The following is a 16533-nucleotide window of genomic DNA, read 5'->3' as shown; positions in this document are numbered from 1 at the left end:
ATGGATGATTTATTCTGAAAAAGCTCAAATACCACACGGTTTTTAAAACGCACACAGGAAGGCAGGGTGGGAAATCACACATTTAGAACAGCTCTTTACCACGCCTAAATGGGATCACATAAGAACATGAGCAATGCCACCTCCACAGCCAAAGTTTTATACACATACCATACAAGTACTGCTGAGGGCATGTGAGGCAATGATAAAGGAGAGTGCCTCTGAGCATATGCAGAGTCTGTCCTTGACCACCCCTTCAGCATATATGTCTTAAGATACCACTAAGATCAAGAAGACAAGACAGGAGACTTGTATTCAAGGTCAAATGAAATGGTTCCATACGTTGCGAACCGCCCTGTGATCTTCGGATGAAGGGCGGTATCCAAATCCAATCAATCAATTTCAAATTGTGCATAATGATTAAAAGTATACCTGCCTAGCTGTGAGCTCTGTGGTTCCAGAGACCAAGGTATAGATGAGGAGATCCCCAGTTAGAACCTAACCAATGTGATGAACTCACTAGGTGGCCTTGGGTCAGTCATGGGGAGCTTGTAGCCTTCCAGGTATTGCTGGACTATGGTTTCCAGCATCCTCGATGGTTGGCCATTCTGGTGATTGGCCACTCTCTTACTTTTGAAGTGCTTTGATCATCTGGAGCCACCCTGTTGAACGATGGTGATGATATCGGCTTAATTTTACTGTGCTGTGACAAAAGATTATTTAGATAATGTATAAGATGTCTTTTGAGCTGTTAGAAATAGGGTTCCTATTGAGGGTATTTGGCGAGCCAACATGGCCGTGATGTGGGATTGAGGGGATCATTCTGTGATATTATGGCAGTAGACAAAGCTGTGTTGTAACTTTTGGAAGAAGAAGAAGAAGAAGAAGAAGAAGAAGAAGAAGAAGAAGAAGAAATAATAATGATTGTTGTTCTCAGTAGGCTCAAGACCTAGCTCCTCACCTTGTTAAAATTCCAGCCGAATCCTATGCATGTTTACTCAGATGTAATATTATCAAAATATTCAGTGCGGCTTCATCTCAGGTGTAGGAGTGCAGCTTTAATCACAAAATGTTGCTCCAACAGTAATGGGATGTACATAAGTCAAGTCACAGTTCTCTGACCATTGACCTCTGATAGAAGTCATAATATAAATAAATAAAACCCCTGGGTCAAACCTAAAGCAGCCTTCCTCAACTTGGTGGCCTCCATGTGTCTAGGACTACAGCTGCCATCCATCCCAGCTTGTTTGGTCCATCATCAGGGAGGATAGGAGCTGTCTCCCTAAACATCTGAAGGGCACCAGCTTGGGAAAGACTGGCCTAAGGAAGGGGAGATCTGTTTCACATGGTGCTTTCTCCTACTTCTTTGCATGTGAAGCCTGCCTGCTATGACTTCATTGCCTATCCTTTGTGTTTAACATGCATTCAAAAGATTTACATCTCTCATTATTGCTTGAATTGAAACTGCGTGTCATATTCCCTTTTGCATTTATATTTTTTATCACATCATACTATGTTTGGCAAGATTTTCCCCCACTTGAATATGTTTCCTGGTACTTCAAGTAGGTCTTAACTTCTGTCACAGTCTTGACAATTAAACATAAATTGTATAGGTTTTGCAGATAAATGTACATCATAACTCATTTTGTTTTCAAGTAAGTTTACTTGAAGTTCTTAAGCGTGTTGATTTTTAGTCCAAAGGGCAAAAGCGTTCCAGCAACTGTAACAAGTTTGTAGCTTAAAGATATGCCTCCTGCCAACCTAGCAGTTCGAAAGCACGTCAAAGTGCAAGTAGATAAATAGGTACCGCTCCGGCAGGAAGGTAAAGGGCGTTTCTGTGTGCTGCTCTGGTTCGCCAGAGGCGGCTTAGTCATGCTGGCCACATGACCCAGAAGCTGTACGCCGGCTCCCTCGGCCAATAAAGCAAGATGAGCACCGCAACCCCACAGTAGGCTACGACTGGACCTAATGGTCAGGGGTCCCTTTACCTTTACCTTATTAGCATGAAGCATCATGACACATGAACACTGTTGTAAGAACATGCAAGTTTGTAGGCTGTAACAACAATTTCTCCCTTCTAATCTCCTTTTACACATCCGAGGCACAGTCCACGAGTGTCACTCTTGCACATCTTCGCTAATTTGCAATTCTTCTGTTTGTTTTGAGGGATTTTATTTATTAAAAAGAAGAAGAATTGTGCAATAGAGGTTTGTGCTCCAGAGATGTCTTCTGCTTTTGGCCTCTTGTTTTCCTGCTCAGCAGGCTTATGAGCAAGTGTCACTTTAAAACCAATTTTAGCCCACTTTAAACCTGGAATATTTTTCTGTTGTACACTTCCACTGCCCTTTGTCGGCTTCTTTGATCTTTCCTACCATCTTCACCAATCTAGAGCCAGTTAAAAGCCTTCAGAAAACAAGTGTAATAGTCTCATGGAGATTGCACCACTTTCTAATGCCGAGAGAGAGTTTCATATATGACTCTTGTCCAACAACAAAGAAGCCAGTACATTAGACTAGAATCTTTCCAATAAGCCAGCGCCCTACATGTGGGAAGCTTCTTGCATGACAATCCATTCCGTGCAATACAGCTTAAAGTGGTACAGTCCTACCACACATTTCTTTTGAAGGCTTGCTTTGGGTCTAAGTACATACAGTGTCAGCCATCCAGGGAAGGACCCCATCACTTCTGGACCGTGTCTGGCATGCTGTTGAGAACTAATTAAATGTAAAAAGTAAGCTCCACAGTCCGTTAATGAGTTTACTGAAAGTATTCACAAATTTGATAATAGTTCTTCAGGAATAGGATACATTCACTTTTCATGAAAGGAACTAAAAGCAGAAAGAAGCTTCAGCTTAAAACTGTTTGTTTTGCCTTGACTACCTCAAACAAACTGCTAAACACAACTTCCAAAGTTTCATTTTCTCTTTGAAGTCAACTGCCAAATTACTGTTCAATCCAGTGTTCAGTGTTTCTTCATCTCACTGGCAAGAGAGTCGTGCAGCTGCTGCAACTGAACTCATTCAGCGACTACTGTGACTCAAGTCATCCTATTTATTTAATATGAGCAGAGGTGGAAGGAAGGCGATTATGATGTGGCTATTTCAAAGCCTGTCACGAACACGCCGAAAAGAACCACTGTATAAACCCAAACTCTGCATTTAAAACAAAAACAAACAGAGCAACATTTTGATTATTGGTCCTGCTTGTCAGGTAATTCAATGTTGTTTCAAAAATTCAATATAGATCTTTAGTTCAGCTCAGTGATACTTTATATGCTAATGTATGTTGTTGGTTTTCTGTCAGTCTTGTGGAAGCCAGTATCTTTTATGAGTGATTGTGTCAGCTGGTGAAAGGGATGCTCAGAGCTATACAACTCAACACCTTCCTTACACAATGGAATGGCACCCCAGTAGTTATTGAGCAAGATCATTTATTGTGTTTGGGAAACAATTATTTCTACATTCAACATGCTAATTTGGTACAAACTTCTATGCTGCTACATGTTAGCATGTTCGGATTAATTAGTACATGAGATGATTTGCCCCATTTGAGTTTGTGAAATGTTTTAGCACTCGACTTCAGAATGCAGTGGTACTCAACTATATTTCATTTAGTTGGTCAGTTTTATCCATTCCAACCCCCCGTTCAAATAATAATGTGTCCTAAACCTACTGGAGTCTCTTCTCCTAATCAGTGAAATGGGAATGAGCATTGCAGTTTGCATAGCTAGATTGCCTCCATTGCTTTAGAGCCTTGATAGCTCAGCTGGTTAGAGCCTGGTGCTAATAATGCCAAGGTTGCAGGTTCGATCCCTGTTTGGGGCAGCTGCATATTTCTGCATTTCAAAGGGTTGGACTAGATGATGCTCAGGATCCCTTCCAATGCTACAGTTCTATGGTTCTGTTACACATGAAAAGGAAACGCCCCCTTTTCCAGATCAACGGGGTGAGGAACCTTTATCTCATCCATCCCTTGTGGGCCAAGTTTTGAATGGCATGTTCTTAATCAGCCTTACTTGTCCAAAGAGGAAGGGGGAGAGTTGCATAGGCCTTCCTTTTGTTCTGAAAAGCAACGACTCTGTCAGACCGTAGTCGGTTTGAATGCATTTTATTTCAAAGTTTTGCTCTGAATATCTGAGACTGATGAAGAACTGACTACAGCAAAGCTGACTTCCAGCATTCCTGTCAGATCCTAAATGTAAGGCCTGAGGATTGTAGTCTACAAGCCAAACCTTTTCTTTTTCTCTTCTCTGGGAATGACCATGTAGGCACGAAAGGATGAAGCGTTCACAGGCAGGATGCAGCCCTGTTGCTTTCCCCAAAAACAGTTATGCCAGTAAGAGTCATATTTCAATTGCTTTGTATTTCCATGGCATTATTCACTCTTACCTGTAGAAAAAGACGCCACAAACTCTAAAAGATGCCCAAAAAGTTTTCTCAAATTAGCTGGAATTCTCATGGAATATTGAATCTTAGCATAAGTTTTGAGATCACCGAAGGAACCATCTATTCATACGATCTTTAAAAACGATTTGATGTTTTGAAAGGGAAGGGAAACCTTCCTTAAGAGAGGGCTTTTGCTTTTATTCATTTATACTTTAAAAGCATTGTGGGGACAGTAGGACAATTATTATTATTATTTTGCTCAGCTGCCATATTAATATGATTGGGAATTGAAGGAGCATCAAGGAGTGTCTTGTAGGGTTTATTTTTTTTTCCTGCTAGGGAGATGTCTTTAAAATACTGTGTTGGCTATCATTAGGTCATTCGCTATTTTAGCTTTATTTAGCTTTATTACTCTACTGAAGGATACTTAATAGCACTGGAAAGCAGTCCCAAAATATCCAGGATGCAAGGGGGGGGGGGAAACAACACACACAATAAAACCGTTCTTGTAACTTTTCTATATATTTAAAAGGGGATACGTTGTAATAGAAAAAATATGCACTCCACCTTTGCTATGAGAAGGATGGAAGAAAAAACAGCATGTGGGCCAGGCCTTGAAAAAAGAACAGATTCAGTGCTAAGTGAGTAGGAGCAGGAAGTGACTGCACATGGGTTTTGGGAGACTATAGCTGCAATAATTTATTCAGTTTTTATGTCTTAGTTTTTGGTGGGAGAGACACAACATGTGTAAAAAGCTCATGTTGGCATCTTTGACACGATTCTGCAGCCGTTATTTAAGACTCTGAAAACAAGTTGAAGTTGACCATTTCAGTTCTAAACAACTTGAGATAACAATTTACCATATTTTTTGCTCTGTAAGACTCACTTTTTCCCTCCTAAAAAGTAAGGGGAAGTGTTTGTGCGTCTTATGGAGCGAATGCAGGCTGCGCGGCTATCCCAGAAGCCAGAACAGCAAGAGGGATTGCTGCTTTCACTGCACAGCGATCCCTCTTGCTGTTCTGGCTTCCGAGATTCAGAATATTTTTTTTCTTGCTTTCCTCCTCCAAAAACTAGGTGTGTCTTGTGGTCTAGTGCGTCTTATAGAGCGAAAAATACGGTAATTGAAAGTAGAGAAGGAGACAACCTTGATTTGTCATGTGAGAGTGCTCAGGGATCCTTCAGTTTAATGGAACACAACACAATTGTTTTCTTGTATATCTACACACCCTGCATATAGATTTGATGAATGTGGAGTTCAGACTGGGAAAAGTAGGCTGTGACAGCTCCCAACTGTGTGACCTCCTATTAGCTATGTAAATGCTCATATCTTTGGTTTCAGATGACTTCTATACGGCAGGAATATGAAACCAAACTCAGAGGTCTGATGCCAGCATCTGTGAGACAAGAACTTGAAGACACAATTATTTCGCTAAAATCTCAGGTAAAATCTGAAACGTCCCTCTCTTTGTAAGACTGGAACTGTGCACATCCTGACATTTGACGGTTCCAAAAATTGCCAATATATTTAATGGCACACAGCATCCCAGTTTGGCCAGCAGTTGTACATAGTCCTAGTTTCGGTTTATTTTCCAAACTGTTTTTCACCCAGAATGGCTGATACTGTGGCTGAATCATTACTGCTGTATATGCAGTAGAATCATATAGGAAGAAGGCAAATTATCCCTTTGGGGGTTCATTAAAAATTCCCTAAAAGATAGAGCATGGTGACTGTTCCTTAATCATGTATTGATTTTTACAATGCTGCTATGTTTTCCACCATGAGGACTCAATTGAGAAAGACAATGGCACACTTCTGCAGTAGACATTACTGACACACAAAAATGGGACTTGTGCTCTCTGGTTCATTTTACCTATTTATTACTATGTTTATATTCCACCTTTCCTACGAGGAGTTCAGGGTGCAATGTGATGCTCTCCTACACCCCGTATGACCCTCACACCAACCCTGCGAAGTAGGTTAGACTGAGACGCTGCGAGTGGCCCAAGATCAATCAGTGAGCTTCATGGCTGAGTGGGGATTTGAACCCTGGTCTGACCCTCTAACCCAGGGTTTCTCAAACTTGGGTCTCCAGCTGTTGTTGGACTACAACTCCCATCATCCCTAACTAGTAGAACCAGTGTTCAGGGATGATGGGGACTGTCGTCCAAAAAACAGCTGGAGACCCAAGTTTGGGAAACTTTGCTCTAACCCAATGACATATGTCACCCTCCATATGTTGTTGGACTCCCAACTCCCATCATCCCTGAGCATTGGCCATGCTAGGTGGAGCTGATGGGAGTTGAGATCCAACAATATCTGAAGGCCATGGGATAGTCATCCCTGCTCCAACCATGGCATGACAGGGATTGCCTCTGTGTATCTATAGGAGCGTCTCCACCCCCATTGTTCAGCCCGGACACTGAGGTCCAGCACCCATGGCCTTCTGGTGGTTCCCTCCCTGCAGGAAGTGAGGCTACAGGGAACCAGACAGAGGGCCAGTAGAGGTGCCCTCCCATCAGATGTCAAGAAAATAAACAAATATCTGACTTTTAGAAGACATCTGAAGGCAGCCCTGTTTAGGGAAGTTTTTAAGGATCGATGTTTTATTGTGTTTTTAATATTCTATTGGGAGCTGCCCAGAGTGGCTGGGGAAACCAAGCCAGATGGGCAGGGTATGAATTTATTCTTATTCTTATTCTTATTATTGTATGTGAGTGCAGGCAGGGTGTAGGGATCAGAAGAATAAGAAGGGTGTAGAATAAAAAGGCACAGAGTGGCTGAATACAGTTCAGCTTGGCTGTACTTTTCAGTCCACTGCTGAGTGTACAACAAGCATTCCGATACTATGATACACTCATTCATTTTGGAGCAGGATCCTTTAGGAGCCATTTGCACTCTACTTGGAGAAACTTGAAATACTTTGCTGCTCTCACATTCCTTTAATTCCAGAGCTTTTCAGGGGAAGATCAAAAGGTTAAAATGGATATTTGTTATATGAGTTCCCACTGAATGAGGAGAGGAAACCTTTAATTTAAAAAATATTCAAAAATCATTTTTCCACGTATTTATTTGGTAAAATACTCATTTGAAATGAGTTATTTTTTTGCTATAATTTCTGGCACATAAGACATTGGATGCAACACCACTAACTTTGAAGACAGGAGGAGCTCCATTAGAAAGAAGCTTGCTGTTAATTTTGCTTTTAGCTTCTGTTTATAAATGCATAAGAGAAATAAAAATGGAAATAAAAATGGAACATTGCATGGGATATCTGTGACTGAAAAGTTCTGTGTTCCCCCTTGCCAATCATGACAGGAGTTTTATAATTTCTAGAGGGAATGTCATGTTAGGAGCAAAAACGTGGCACCTTAAAGACCAACAAATTTATCATGGCATAAACCGCTATGGGCTACAGTCCATGGAAACTTACATTGTAATAAATCTGTCTCAGTACAATCCTAACCATGTCTCAGAAATGGAGTTAGGATTGCAGCCTTGGTTCCAGAAGACTCTTAGGAGCTTTTGCTTGTGAGAACAAATTTCTATTGGAATTCAATGCAAAATAAATAAATATTTACTTACTTAACTTAATAAATTTCTATACTTCCCTTCATCCAAGGATCACAGGGTGGTTTACTATATATATATATATATATATATATACACACACACATATATACATACACACACATATACACATACATAACATAGTAACAACAACAAAAATGACATATAGAGAGAGAGAGAGAGAGTTAAGAATTTAACTAGGAAACCTATTTCAAGTTAATAAGTGTGCTTATCTAATAATTTTGCCAGTACAAAACATTGAAGAGGTGACAACTGGAAAAATCTGCAGCTTCCCCTGTAGTGAAGTTTGGAGTTGTTTGGTTTCTTTTTTCTTTTTCTTTTTTAAATGAAATCTGATTTCCACCTGCAGGGCTTTTGTGAGTATACACAGCATTTCAAAGGAGCAAAAGTCACTCCAGACTCCTAATAGTGGGTGTTAATGCAGAAAAAGCCTAGCTGGCAGCTGCCTGCTCAGTGAAATACAGTAGCCAGCTACAGACTGCTCAGTAAGCAGGGCTCCCTTCTGAAGCACAGGTGTCCTCTCCTTTGAAATTGCTGAAATTCCTGCTTCAAAAACATCAGACGGAAAGAGCAGTGGAATCCTTGCACCTGTCAGGGTTATTAATTGTTCCAGAGGAATGAGAGGGCTTGGCTGGGTAAAAGTACCAACCAGGCGGCTTTAACAATGAACAAATAGGAAACATTCACTTCTCAAACAAAGCTTTGCTTATGTTTAAAATATGTTGGCCTCCTTCTCCTCCTCCCTTCTGGGACTTTCAGTGTATTCTTTGTGTCCTGTCCTAGCATGGCACCAATGCCCTGTGATAGTATGCTTAGGATTTTACCTCTCTGGTGAGGACAGTCTGATCCTTTTTCTTTCTTTTTCCAAAAGGAGAATCAAAAGCAAAGGATTTTAATATTGCCTGCGATGTGTCATTGTTAACACTGAAATGGCAGAATCTAGGTGTCTTCTACCCATGCTTAGTTCCTAAACCCCTGAGTTCTTGTAAGCATCTATTAAGGCTGAGGTTTTTAAAAGTACACCACTCCCGACCGACATCTTCTTTCAAGGTGTTGCGCAGTTCTAGACTATATGTATGAATGTGGGTCACGGAAGGTGTTTCCAGATCATGTAATTTGCTGGATTGCATTCAGGCTGCCTCCCTTGCTAGCGCAATGCACAGTAGCCACCAGCAAATAGATAATAAATGCAGATAAACCGAATTTAAATAATGAAGGTAAATGAATGGACACCTCTGGGAAACCACAACCATTGTTCGTCGGTCTTCTGTCAGCTGGGAGCCCCTTTGTCATGACAGCTGTGTTTTCCAGGTGAATTTTCTGCAGAAAAGAGCATCCATCCTGCAAGAGGAACTGAGCACATACCGTACCAGGAGGTAAGCCGATACTTCCTCTTCAGACTGTAACACTTCGCACCTGGCATTGCAGAGCTGCAAAGCGTAGTGAGAAGGACTCCGGCGCCTTGGCAAGTTTGAAAGCAGCTTACTGTTCGGTAAACAAAACGACTTTGGGAAGCTACGCCCCTCCCGTAACCCCCGTGCTTAGCGTTCGAGCAAGATGAGAACTTGCAGGTGCCTTGCATGCCTGGGCCTCGCCTTGGCATTCATCGTGAGATGGTGGCTCAACACACAGCTGCTGTTCTGTTGGAGGTGCCGCCGCCACCGCCACCGCCTTCGAAGGTGATGCAGTTTGTAATATTGCAGATTGTATCTTCAAAGCACCGGATCTTCACCCACTTAGCTTTACTTAGACATTCACACCATTGTGAATAAATAGCCACAGATGTTGCAACAGCAACTGCACCTTTGGGAAGAGTGATTCACATGGGTGATTAAGTGAAAGGGACCTTCCAGGTGATGTCACTGAAAGTTTTCACACTGATAGTCTCACTGATCACCCCTTATTTCTTCAGGGCAGGATATGCAAATAGGGTTTTAATTGAAACTATGTGCATGGAAGATGTAAGACTATAACATGAAAGCAGGGATATCTCAGATTTCTCAACAAGCTTTTCCACAGACCTTGGCCTCGTTTAATTTCAACAGATAGCAACCATGAGAGCTAAACTGATGTGTGAGATTCTGGACCAGTTGGAGCCTTGGGCTGGAACATTTTGTCCTTGTTCTACCCCTTCCCACCTTGGCGTACCACGATTGAAGACTTTCTCAGTTAACTAGCCATAGTTTCCCCCAGTATGTCTGAACAGAGTAACTATGGTTGCCAAAACCAGAATAGGCCACGATCAGAAACCAGCTTCATGTCTTCAAATCCTGCCTTATTCTGGTCCTCATAACCATTGAGAGCAAGCAGGCGCCTACACTGTTTCCATTTTGGCACCTGTTAAAAACATTTCTGTTTAGACAAGCCCTACCCAGATGCTGGACGCGGGTGGCGCTGTGGGTAAAATCCTCAGCGCCTAGGGCTTGCTGATCGAAAGGTCGGCGGTTCGAATCCCCGCGGCGGGGTGCGCTCCCGCTGTTCGGTCCCAGCGTCTGCCAACCTAGCAGTTCGAAAGCACTCCTGGGTGCAAGTAGAAAAATAGGGACCGCTTACTAGCGGGAAGGTAAACGGCGTTTCCGTGTGCTGCGCTGGCTCGCCAGATGCGGCTTTGTCATGCTGGCCACGTGACCCGGAAGTGTCTCCGGACAGCGCTGGCCCCCGGCCTCTTGAGTGAGATGGGCGCACAACCCTAGAGTCTGTCAAGACTGGCCCGTACGGGCAGGGGTACCTTTACCTTACCCAGATGCTAAGAAAGTTGAGGCAGTTTTAATGTGTTTTAGTATTTTTATTTTTGTATGTTTTAAAATAGAGCTGTAATTTTTCTTGATTTTTTTGTTGTTGTTTTTTTGTTTTATCTTTTGGTAAACCGCTTTGAGCTCTTTTACAGTCCAGCAGCATATAAATTTTATGAAACAAACAAACAAATATTTCCCAGTTCCTGCATACTAATTTGAAGCTATGGCTACTTGACCCAGAAGTCTTGAATGCTGGGCCACTGCTTTGCCTTTTGGAAAAGCAGCATTAGAGAGCAAAGGAACAAATAATATGTAAGTTACTTTATAAAGCACTGTAGAGGTGGGGACATCACTCATGGAGTGGTTTGCCTGCACACAATATATATTCTGCGTGGAGAATCCATGTCTTATGAGCTTAGGTAACAAAAAAATTATCTCACCATCCACCATCCAGCATGTTGTACCTGCAGGTCTGTTCCCACATGTACAGGAAATAATAATAAGGGGCTCAGTGATGATGCATTGCAGATTGCACGTCTGAGAGGACTGACTATTCATATCAAAGATGAAAGTATGGCAAGCATTTCTCATTGTACAAGTTGGTTGAGGTCCCAAGAGCATTGTCTAAAGCAATGTTTCCCAAAGTGGGCAATACCATGCCCTGTGTGCAGTTGGGGGGCGCGAAATAAAAATAAGGGGGCGGTAGAAGCATAAAGAAAGAAGAGAGGAGGAGAAAACAATTGAAAAATGGTTCATACATGTTCCACCTGTTGTGTAATGATGCTTACTGCCAGGTTGGGCTCTGTTGCGGGGGGACGACAACGCCACCCCTGGATCCAGCTGGAGGCGAGAGGTTTTTCTGGGCTTTGGTGAACCCAGGCCCAGGAAGTGGATCACAGCTTGTCTGGCTATTTGACCAATGGCAGACAGGCTGCAAATCCAGCTCCGCCCCTTCATTTAAAGAAGGTCGATTTCCAGGGGGTGCTGAGTATATATTTCCCCTCCCCTGAAAAGTGGGCAATAGGCCAAAAAAGTTTGGGAACCTTTGGTTAAGGCATCGCCACCTATAATGGCTTGAACCCATTTTCATTTCTATCTGCATTGCATCTCTTTGCAATGGGTTGTATCTGGTTAGTGGTTACATTTTGATCCAGCAAGTAGTAACCCCTAATAGAGATGTGGTTTTACTGGTGCCCCTGGTCCCCCAAAGAGACTTCGGCGAGGGGGGAGTGGCAAAAGTTGTCTCGCTCCTTGTTCCTTTAGTGGACAGCTTCTCTTGGAGCAACAGCGCTGGATAAATTAGATTCTGTCCATTGTCTTAAATGCCAGTCCTGCTGGTCTCCCAACACTCAGGACCAGCTTTTCAGGGCATTAGGGTTCATAGAGAAGAAGGTCCTCAAATGCCCCTTTGTGCACATGGCTTTTTAAGATCCCACTCATTACCTTTTTGCATGCAGGTACGCGGGTGGCGCTGTGGGTAAAAGCCTCAGCGCCTAGGGCTTGCTGATTGAAGGGTCGGCGGTTCGAATCCCCGCGGCGGAGTGCGCTCCTGTTGCTCGGCCCCAGCACCTGCCAACCTAGCAGTTCGAAAGCACCTCCGGGTGCAAGTAGATAAATAGGGACCGCTTACTGGCGGGAAGGTAAACGGCGTTCCGTGTGCGGCTCTGGCTCGCCAGAGCAGCGATGTCACGCTGGCCACGTGACCCGGAAGTGTCTCCGGACAGCGCTGGCCCCCGGCTTCTTGAGTGAGATGGGCGCACAACCCTAGAGTCTGTCAAGACTGGCCCATACGGGCAGGGGTACCTTTACCTTTTTATCTCGGGTGACCATGTTCCAAATTGACTATTAAAGCCCTTCAAAGCCCTACCTCTTAGTGAGGGCTCTGACCCCAGGACGTAGAAAAGTGTTGGGTGTTTTCAGCATTGTCAGTAGTTAAGAGAACATTTGTGACTGATGAGAACATTTTATTTCTTAGGTAACTGTTGGAGCTGACTGGTTTCTTCAGAGGACTTCTTTTCAGCAGGTTTGAAGATTTGGATCTTGTGAAACTAATCTGAGAGATCAGTGGTTGTTTTGTTAAATCAGACAATGTAATTACGTTTCTGAAAGCACATCCTTCATTCATAACAGTATTTTAAGTTACCACTTATTTGAATTATTTTATCATTATATTACAAATTTTAAAGCTTTTGATATATTGGATATCTATATATGTCAATATACTTACTGAAAAACTTAATTTTGTTTGCTCATTTTGCTTTTGTTACCGGCTTCCTGCTGCAGTTTGTTCACTTTTACACATGCTAAAAATCACGTCCTTATTAGAATCATCATTATTATAGTGTCCAAAATATGTTAAAACATATATGGCATTATTTTCATGTTCACATGTTATGTAATATTAAAGTATTTTTTGTAGATTTTTGTTTCCACATTATTTCCATTATCAGTGACATATCATTTGCTGCAAGAATAGCTGCAATGATTCCTTTAATGTTTCTTATCGATAACTTCTGGTAAGATTTTGTATTTAGTAGAATACACTTTTGTGGCTATATGGAAAGACTATATAATTGTTCCTGTTCCTTAGCTTGGCTAATTGATTGAACAATAAGTGCTTTCACTAGGGATAATAAGAATCTCTCTTAGTCTGGAGTGCATAACTTCTAAATAAGTTACTATAGCAAAACACTGTACAGTGGTACCTTGGGTTAAGTACTTAATTCGTTCTGGAGGTCCGTACTTAACCTGAAACTGTTCTTAACCTGAAGCACCACTTTAGCTAATGAGGCCTCCTGCTGCTGCCGTGCTGCCGGAGCACAATTTCTGTTCTCATCCTGAAGCAAAGTTCTTAACCTGAAGCAATATTTCTGGGTTAGCAGAGTCTGTAACCTGAAGTATATGTAACCCGAGGTACCACTGTAAGTGTATTCTAGACTCTTGACAAGGAAACTTTTACACTGTTTTACAGGCGTTGGAAAAGTATTTCCCTACAACTCAGGTGTAAATGTTATATGCCTTGAGCAGTTCCTTTAACATTTAGTGTGGATTTCCTGATGGGTTTGGTAGGAAATCGAAGCTAGCAATATGATGCACTGATGGGAAAATTACAATGAATTGTTTACATCAGGAGTAGCCAATCTGTTGCCTTGCTGGACTGCAAAACGCGCCCACATCATCTTCCCTGTCACTGGCCATGTTGGCCCCAACAACATCTAGAGGGACCACATTGACACCCCTTGCTTTGGGCAGCATATTACTAGTAGTAGTAGTAGTAGTAGTACAGTGGTACCTCGGGTTACATACGCTTCAGGTTACATATGCTTCAGGTTACGGACTCTGCTAACCCAGAAATAGTGCTTCAGGTTAAGAATTTGCTTCAGGATGAGAACAGAAATTGTGCTCCGGAGGCGTGTCGGCAGCAGGAGGCCCCATTAGCTAAAGTGGTGCTTCAGGTTAAGAACAGTTTCAGGTTAAGTACGGACCTCCAGAACAAATTAAGTACTTAACCCGAGGTACCACTGTAGTAGTATTAGTATTTAAGGAAGCCCATGCCTGGAGTGTGTTCCAACCTCCAAGTAAGAAAAGGCAGCATTTGGTGAAAAATAAGCCATTTTCAACCAAAAGGTTTCAAAGCTAAATTCTTCTGTAAGTAACAATTTTTTTATACGAAACATTATGTAAAAAGCCACCCTTGCTTTGTTTTTAACTTTTTCTTTTTTGAAATAATAATGATAATAATAATAATTCAAAGCATCATCAACTGAGAGGAGCACACACATGTATTTGCCATTTATCCCTTTGAAATATACAGAAGTAGTGATTAGGCAAGGATTGGGGCCCTTGTTTCATGTCTCTCAAAGCAAATACCACATGCTTGTGCGCCTTGCAACTCGAGCAACGTGGTGCTTAAGTCCAAAATGTTGCACAATGAAGTATTTTGAAACATTAGATGATAGGTTAGAAATAATAATAATAGTTTTGTATAGGACATCCAAGGTTCAAAGTGTTTCACAGGGACTCTGTAAGTCACTATTAATATTCCCCATTATGCAGATTGGGGTGGGGAAACCGAGGCTGAGAGTGGCTTGCCTAAGGCCATCTAAGACCATGACAAAGGTGAGATTCAAGCCTACGATTTCTGATTGGTATGCTGTTTTGCTGCTTTCAGGGTATATATTATTCACTTTACTTTATGAAGAGTGTCGTCATTCACCCAATTTCATGACCACAGTGCTCATGGGATGCCTGGGCCAGTCTGTCCCAAGCTAGGGTCTCCAGCTGTTGTTGGACTACAATTCCCATTATCTCTGCCCACTGGTTTTGCTAGCCAGGGATGATGGGAGTTGTAGTCCACAAACAGCTAGAGACCCTAGTTTGGGAAACCCTGGCCTAGGCCATGAGATCCGCTGCATCAAATGAAGCCTTCTCTCAGTTAACTCAGCCAGTAGTAGATTCCCAACAGGTACGTTGATTCAGATATCACTTTGTGATGACATCACACACTTATCTGGGGGAAATAATCACATTGCTCAAAGCTTTGAATTGAGGCTGACCCCTACTAATGTGTAGACCTAGGCTTGCATTTTAAAGAGAACAGCACTTTGCAGCAGCAAGTAACGGGGACATGACTTTCTTGGGAATGTAGTGGAGCAATATAAAACCGACTCTTTGCTCAGACTGAGCAAACGTCTGGGCCCTACAAAGAGGAGCTACTGTGGACACATAACTCTGTAAGTTGAACAAAGCCATAAAGCTAATAAGACATTTGGGGAAAATACTTGGGTGGTGGGATTTGGTGAGGCATGGGGCTTCCTGGGAGCATGTGCATACAGAGACTAGTGAGCTTGTGAAGCATAGCAAAACTCTCAGTGGCCGACGCAGGTAGGGGTAAAAGGATTCAGTAGGGACCCTGAAACTGGATGATACAGACTTGCCCTGTTTACAGAGGAATAAACTTGTGGCATAAAGACTTTTTAAAACACAGGTTGCTTCCAGGTTATTTTCAGGCAGTTAGTAGCAGATGATAGGCTAATGGATATTTTCCAATACAAGACTATTTCCTTAAGACCTCTCTCTCTCTCTCTCTCTCTCTCTGTTATTCTTCCTTACTTTCTCTCTCGTACACATACGCACACACATACATTCCATATCACTCATTCACAATATTCCCTGGTCACAACACAGTCTGTTGGCACATTCAAACGCAATATAAATAGATTGTTGAGTTTGGTACAAAATGTTTTTTCTTTCCTTAAGTAATGGTCCAAACTATTTCATCAATATAGATGACTTTCTGTATTTTATTGAGGTGAAGTATTGTTTCCCAGATAGTCACTTTTCTTTTTGTTACCCAAGTAACACATATGTTTGTTTTCTTAGTTATAATACCCTTGCCCCTTTTTTGGCTGTGCATGATAGAACGGTGCTTTAATTGTAACATGGTAGGTTCATTTATTTATTTTCTCCTGCAGCAGAGCTGTTGCGCTCTTGTTAGTTGTTCAACTCTCTTATAAAAACAACTTCGGTGGTTCATGCTGTGTTCAGCCTTTGCTCCTAGCAGAGAGGACTCCAACTCCGATAGGAAGAAAATATTTGTGATTGCTTTAATAACTGCTAAAGGTTACGCTGAAAAACACCAGGCACCCTCAGTGCTAAGCAGTTCCAATAGATAATGCAGTGAGATTATGATTTCTCTTGAAACCTCTGCTCTGCCCTCTCAAGTCTCCATTTGCCAAAGGCACCAGCGCCGTTTCTGGGGTGGGGGCGCTGGCAGGGGAGAGGAACTGAGAACATCAAGCAATGTGTGAAAAAGTTTCGGAACACA

General features: G+C 42.2%; 1 protein-coding gene and 1 long non-coding RNA gene across 6 annotated transcripts in view; both read left to right on the top strand.

Moving 5' to 3' along the window:
* The window catches only part of CEP112 (centrosomal protein 112), a gene marked incomplete at its 3' end in the record, with an annotated part of 207445 nt that extends 194319 nt beyond the window's left edge, over positions 1-13126 (top strand). For 4 of the 5 annotated variants that reach the window (XR_014508003.1, XM_083427382.1, XM_083427383.1 and 1 more), the window contains 3 exons: positions 5722-5823; positions 9283-9347; positions 12682-13126. Coding sequence is in view for 4 of the 5 variants with exons in the window: in XM_083427382.1 (XP_083283508.1) it covers positions 5722-5823; positions 9283-9347; positions 12682-12685 (171 nt within the window). Of the gene's footprint in view, positions 1-5721; positions 5824-9282; positions 9352-12681 lie in introns of those variants that run through there. The other variant, XM_083427381.1, reaches the window with a different exon arrangement.
* On the top strand, positions 9354-11697 carry LOC310671848. Its single transcript, XR_014508256.1, has 2 exons — positions 9354-10325; positions 10694-11697. It is a non-coding gene; the product is annotated as an uncharacterized lncRNA (long non-coding RNA).
* Positions 13127-16533: the final 3407 nt, after the last annotated feature.

The sequence above is a fragment of the Podarcis tiliguerta genome (assembly GCF_965153285.1).
Source record: "Podarcis tiliguerta genome assembly, chromosome: 2".
Lineage (NCBI taxonomy): Eukaryota > Metazoa > Chordata > Lepidosauria > Squamata > Lacertidae > Podarcis > Podarcis tiliguerta.
The sequence above is the reverse complement of the archived record's forward strand: the minus strand, read 5'-3'. Positions and strand labels throughout refer to the sequence as shown.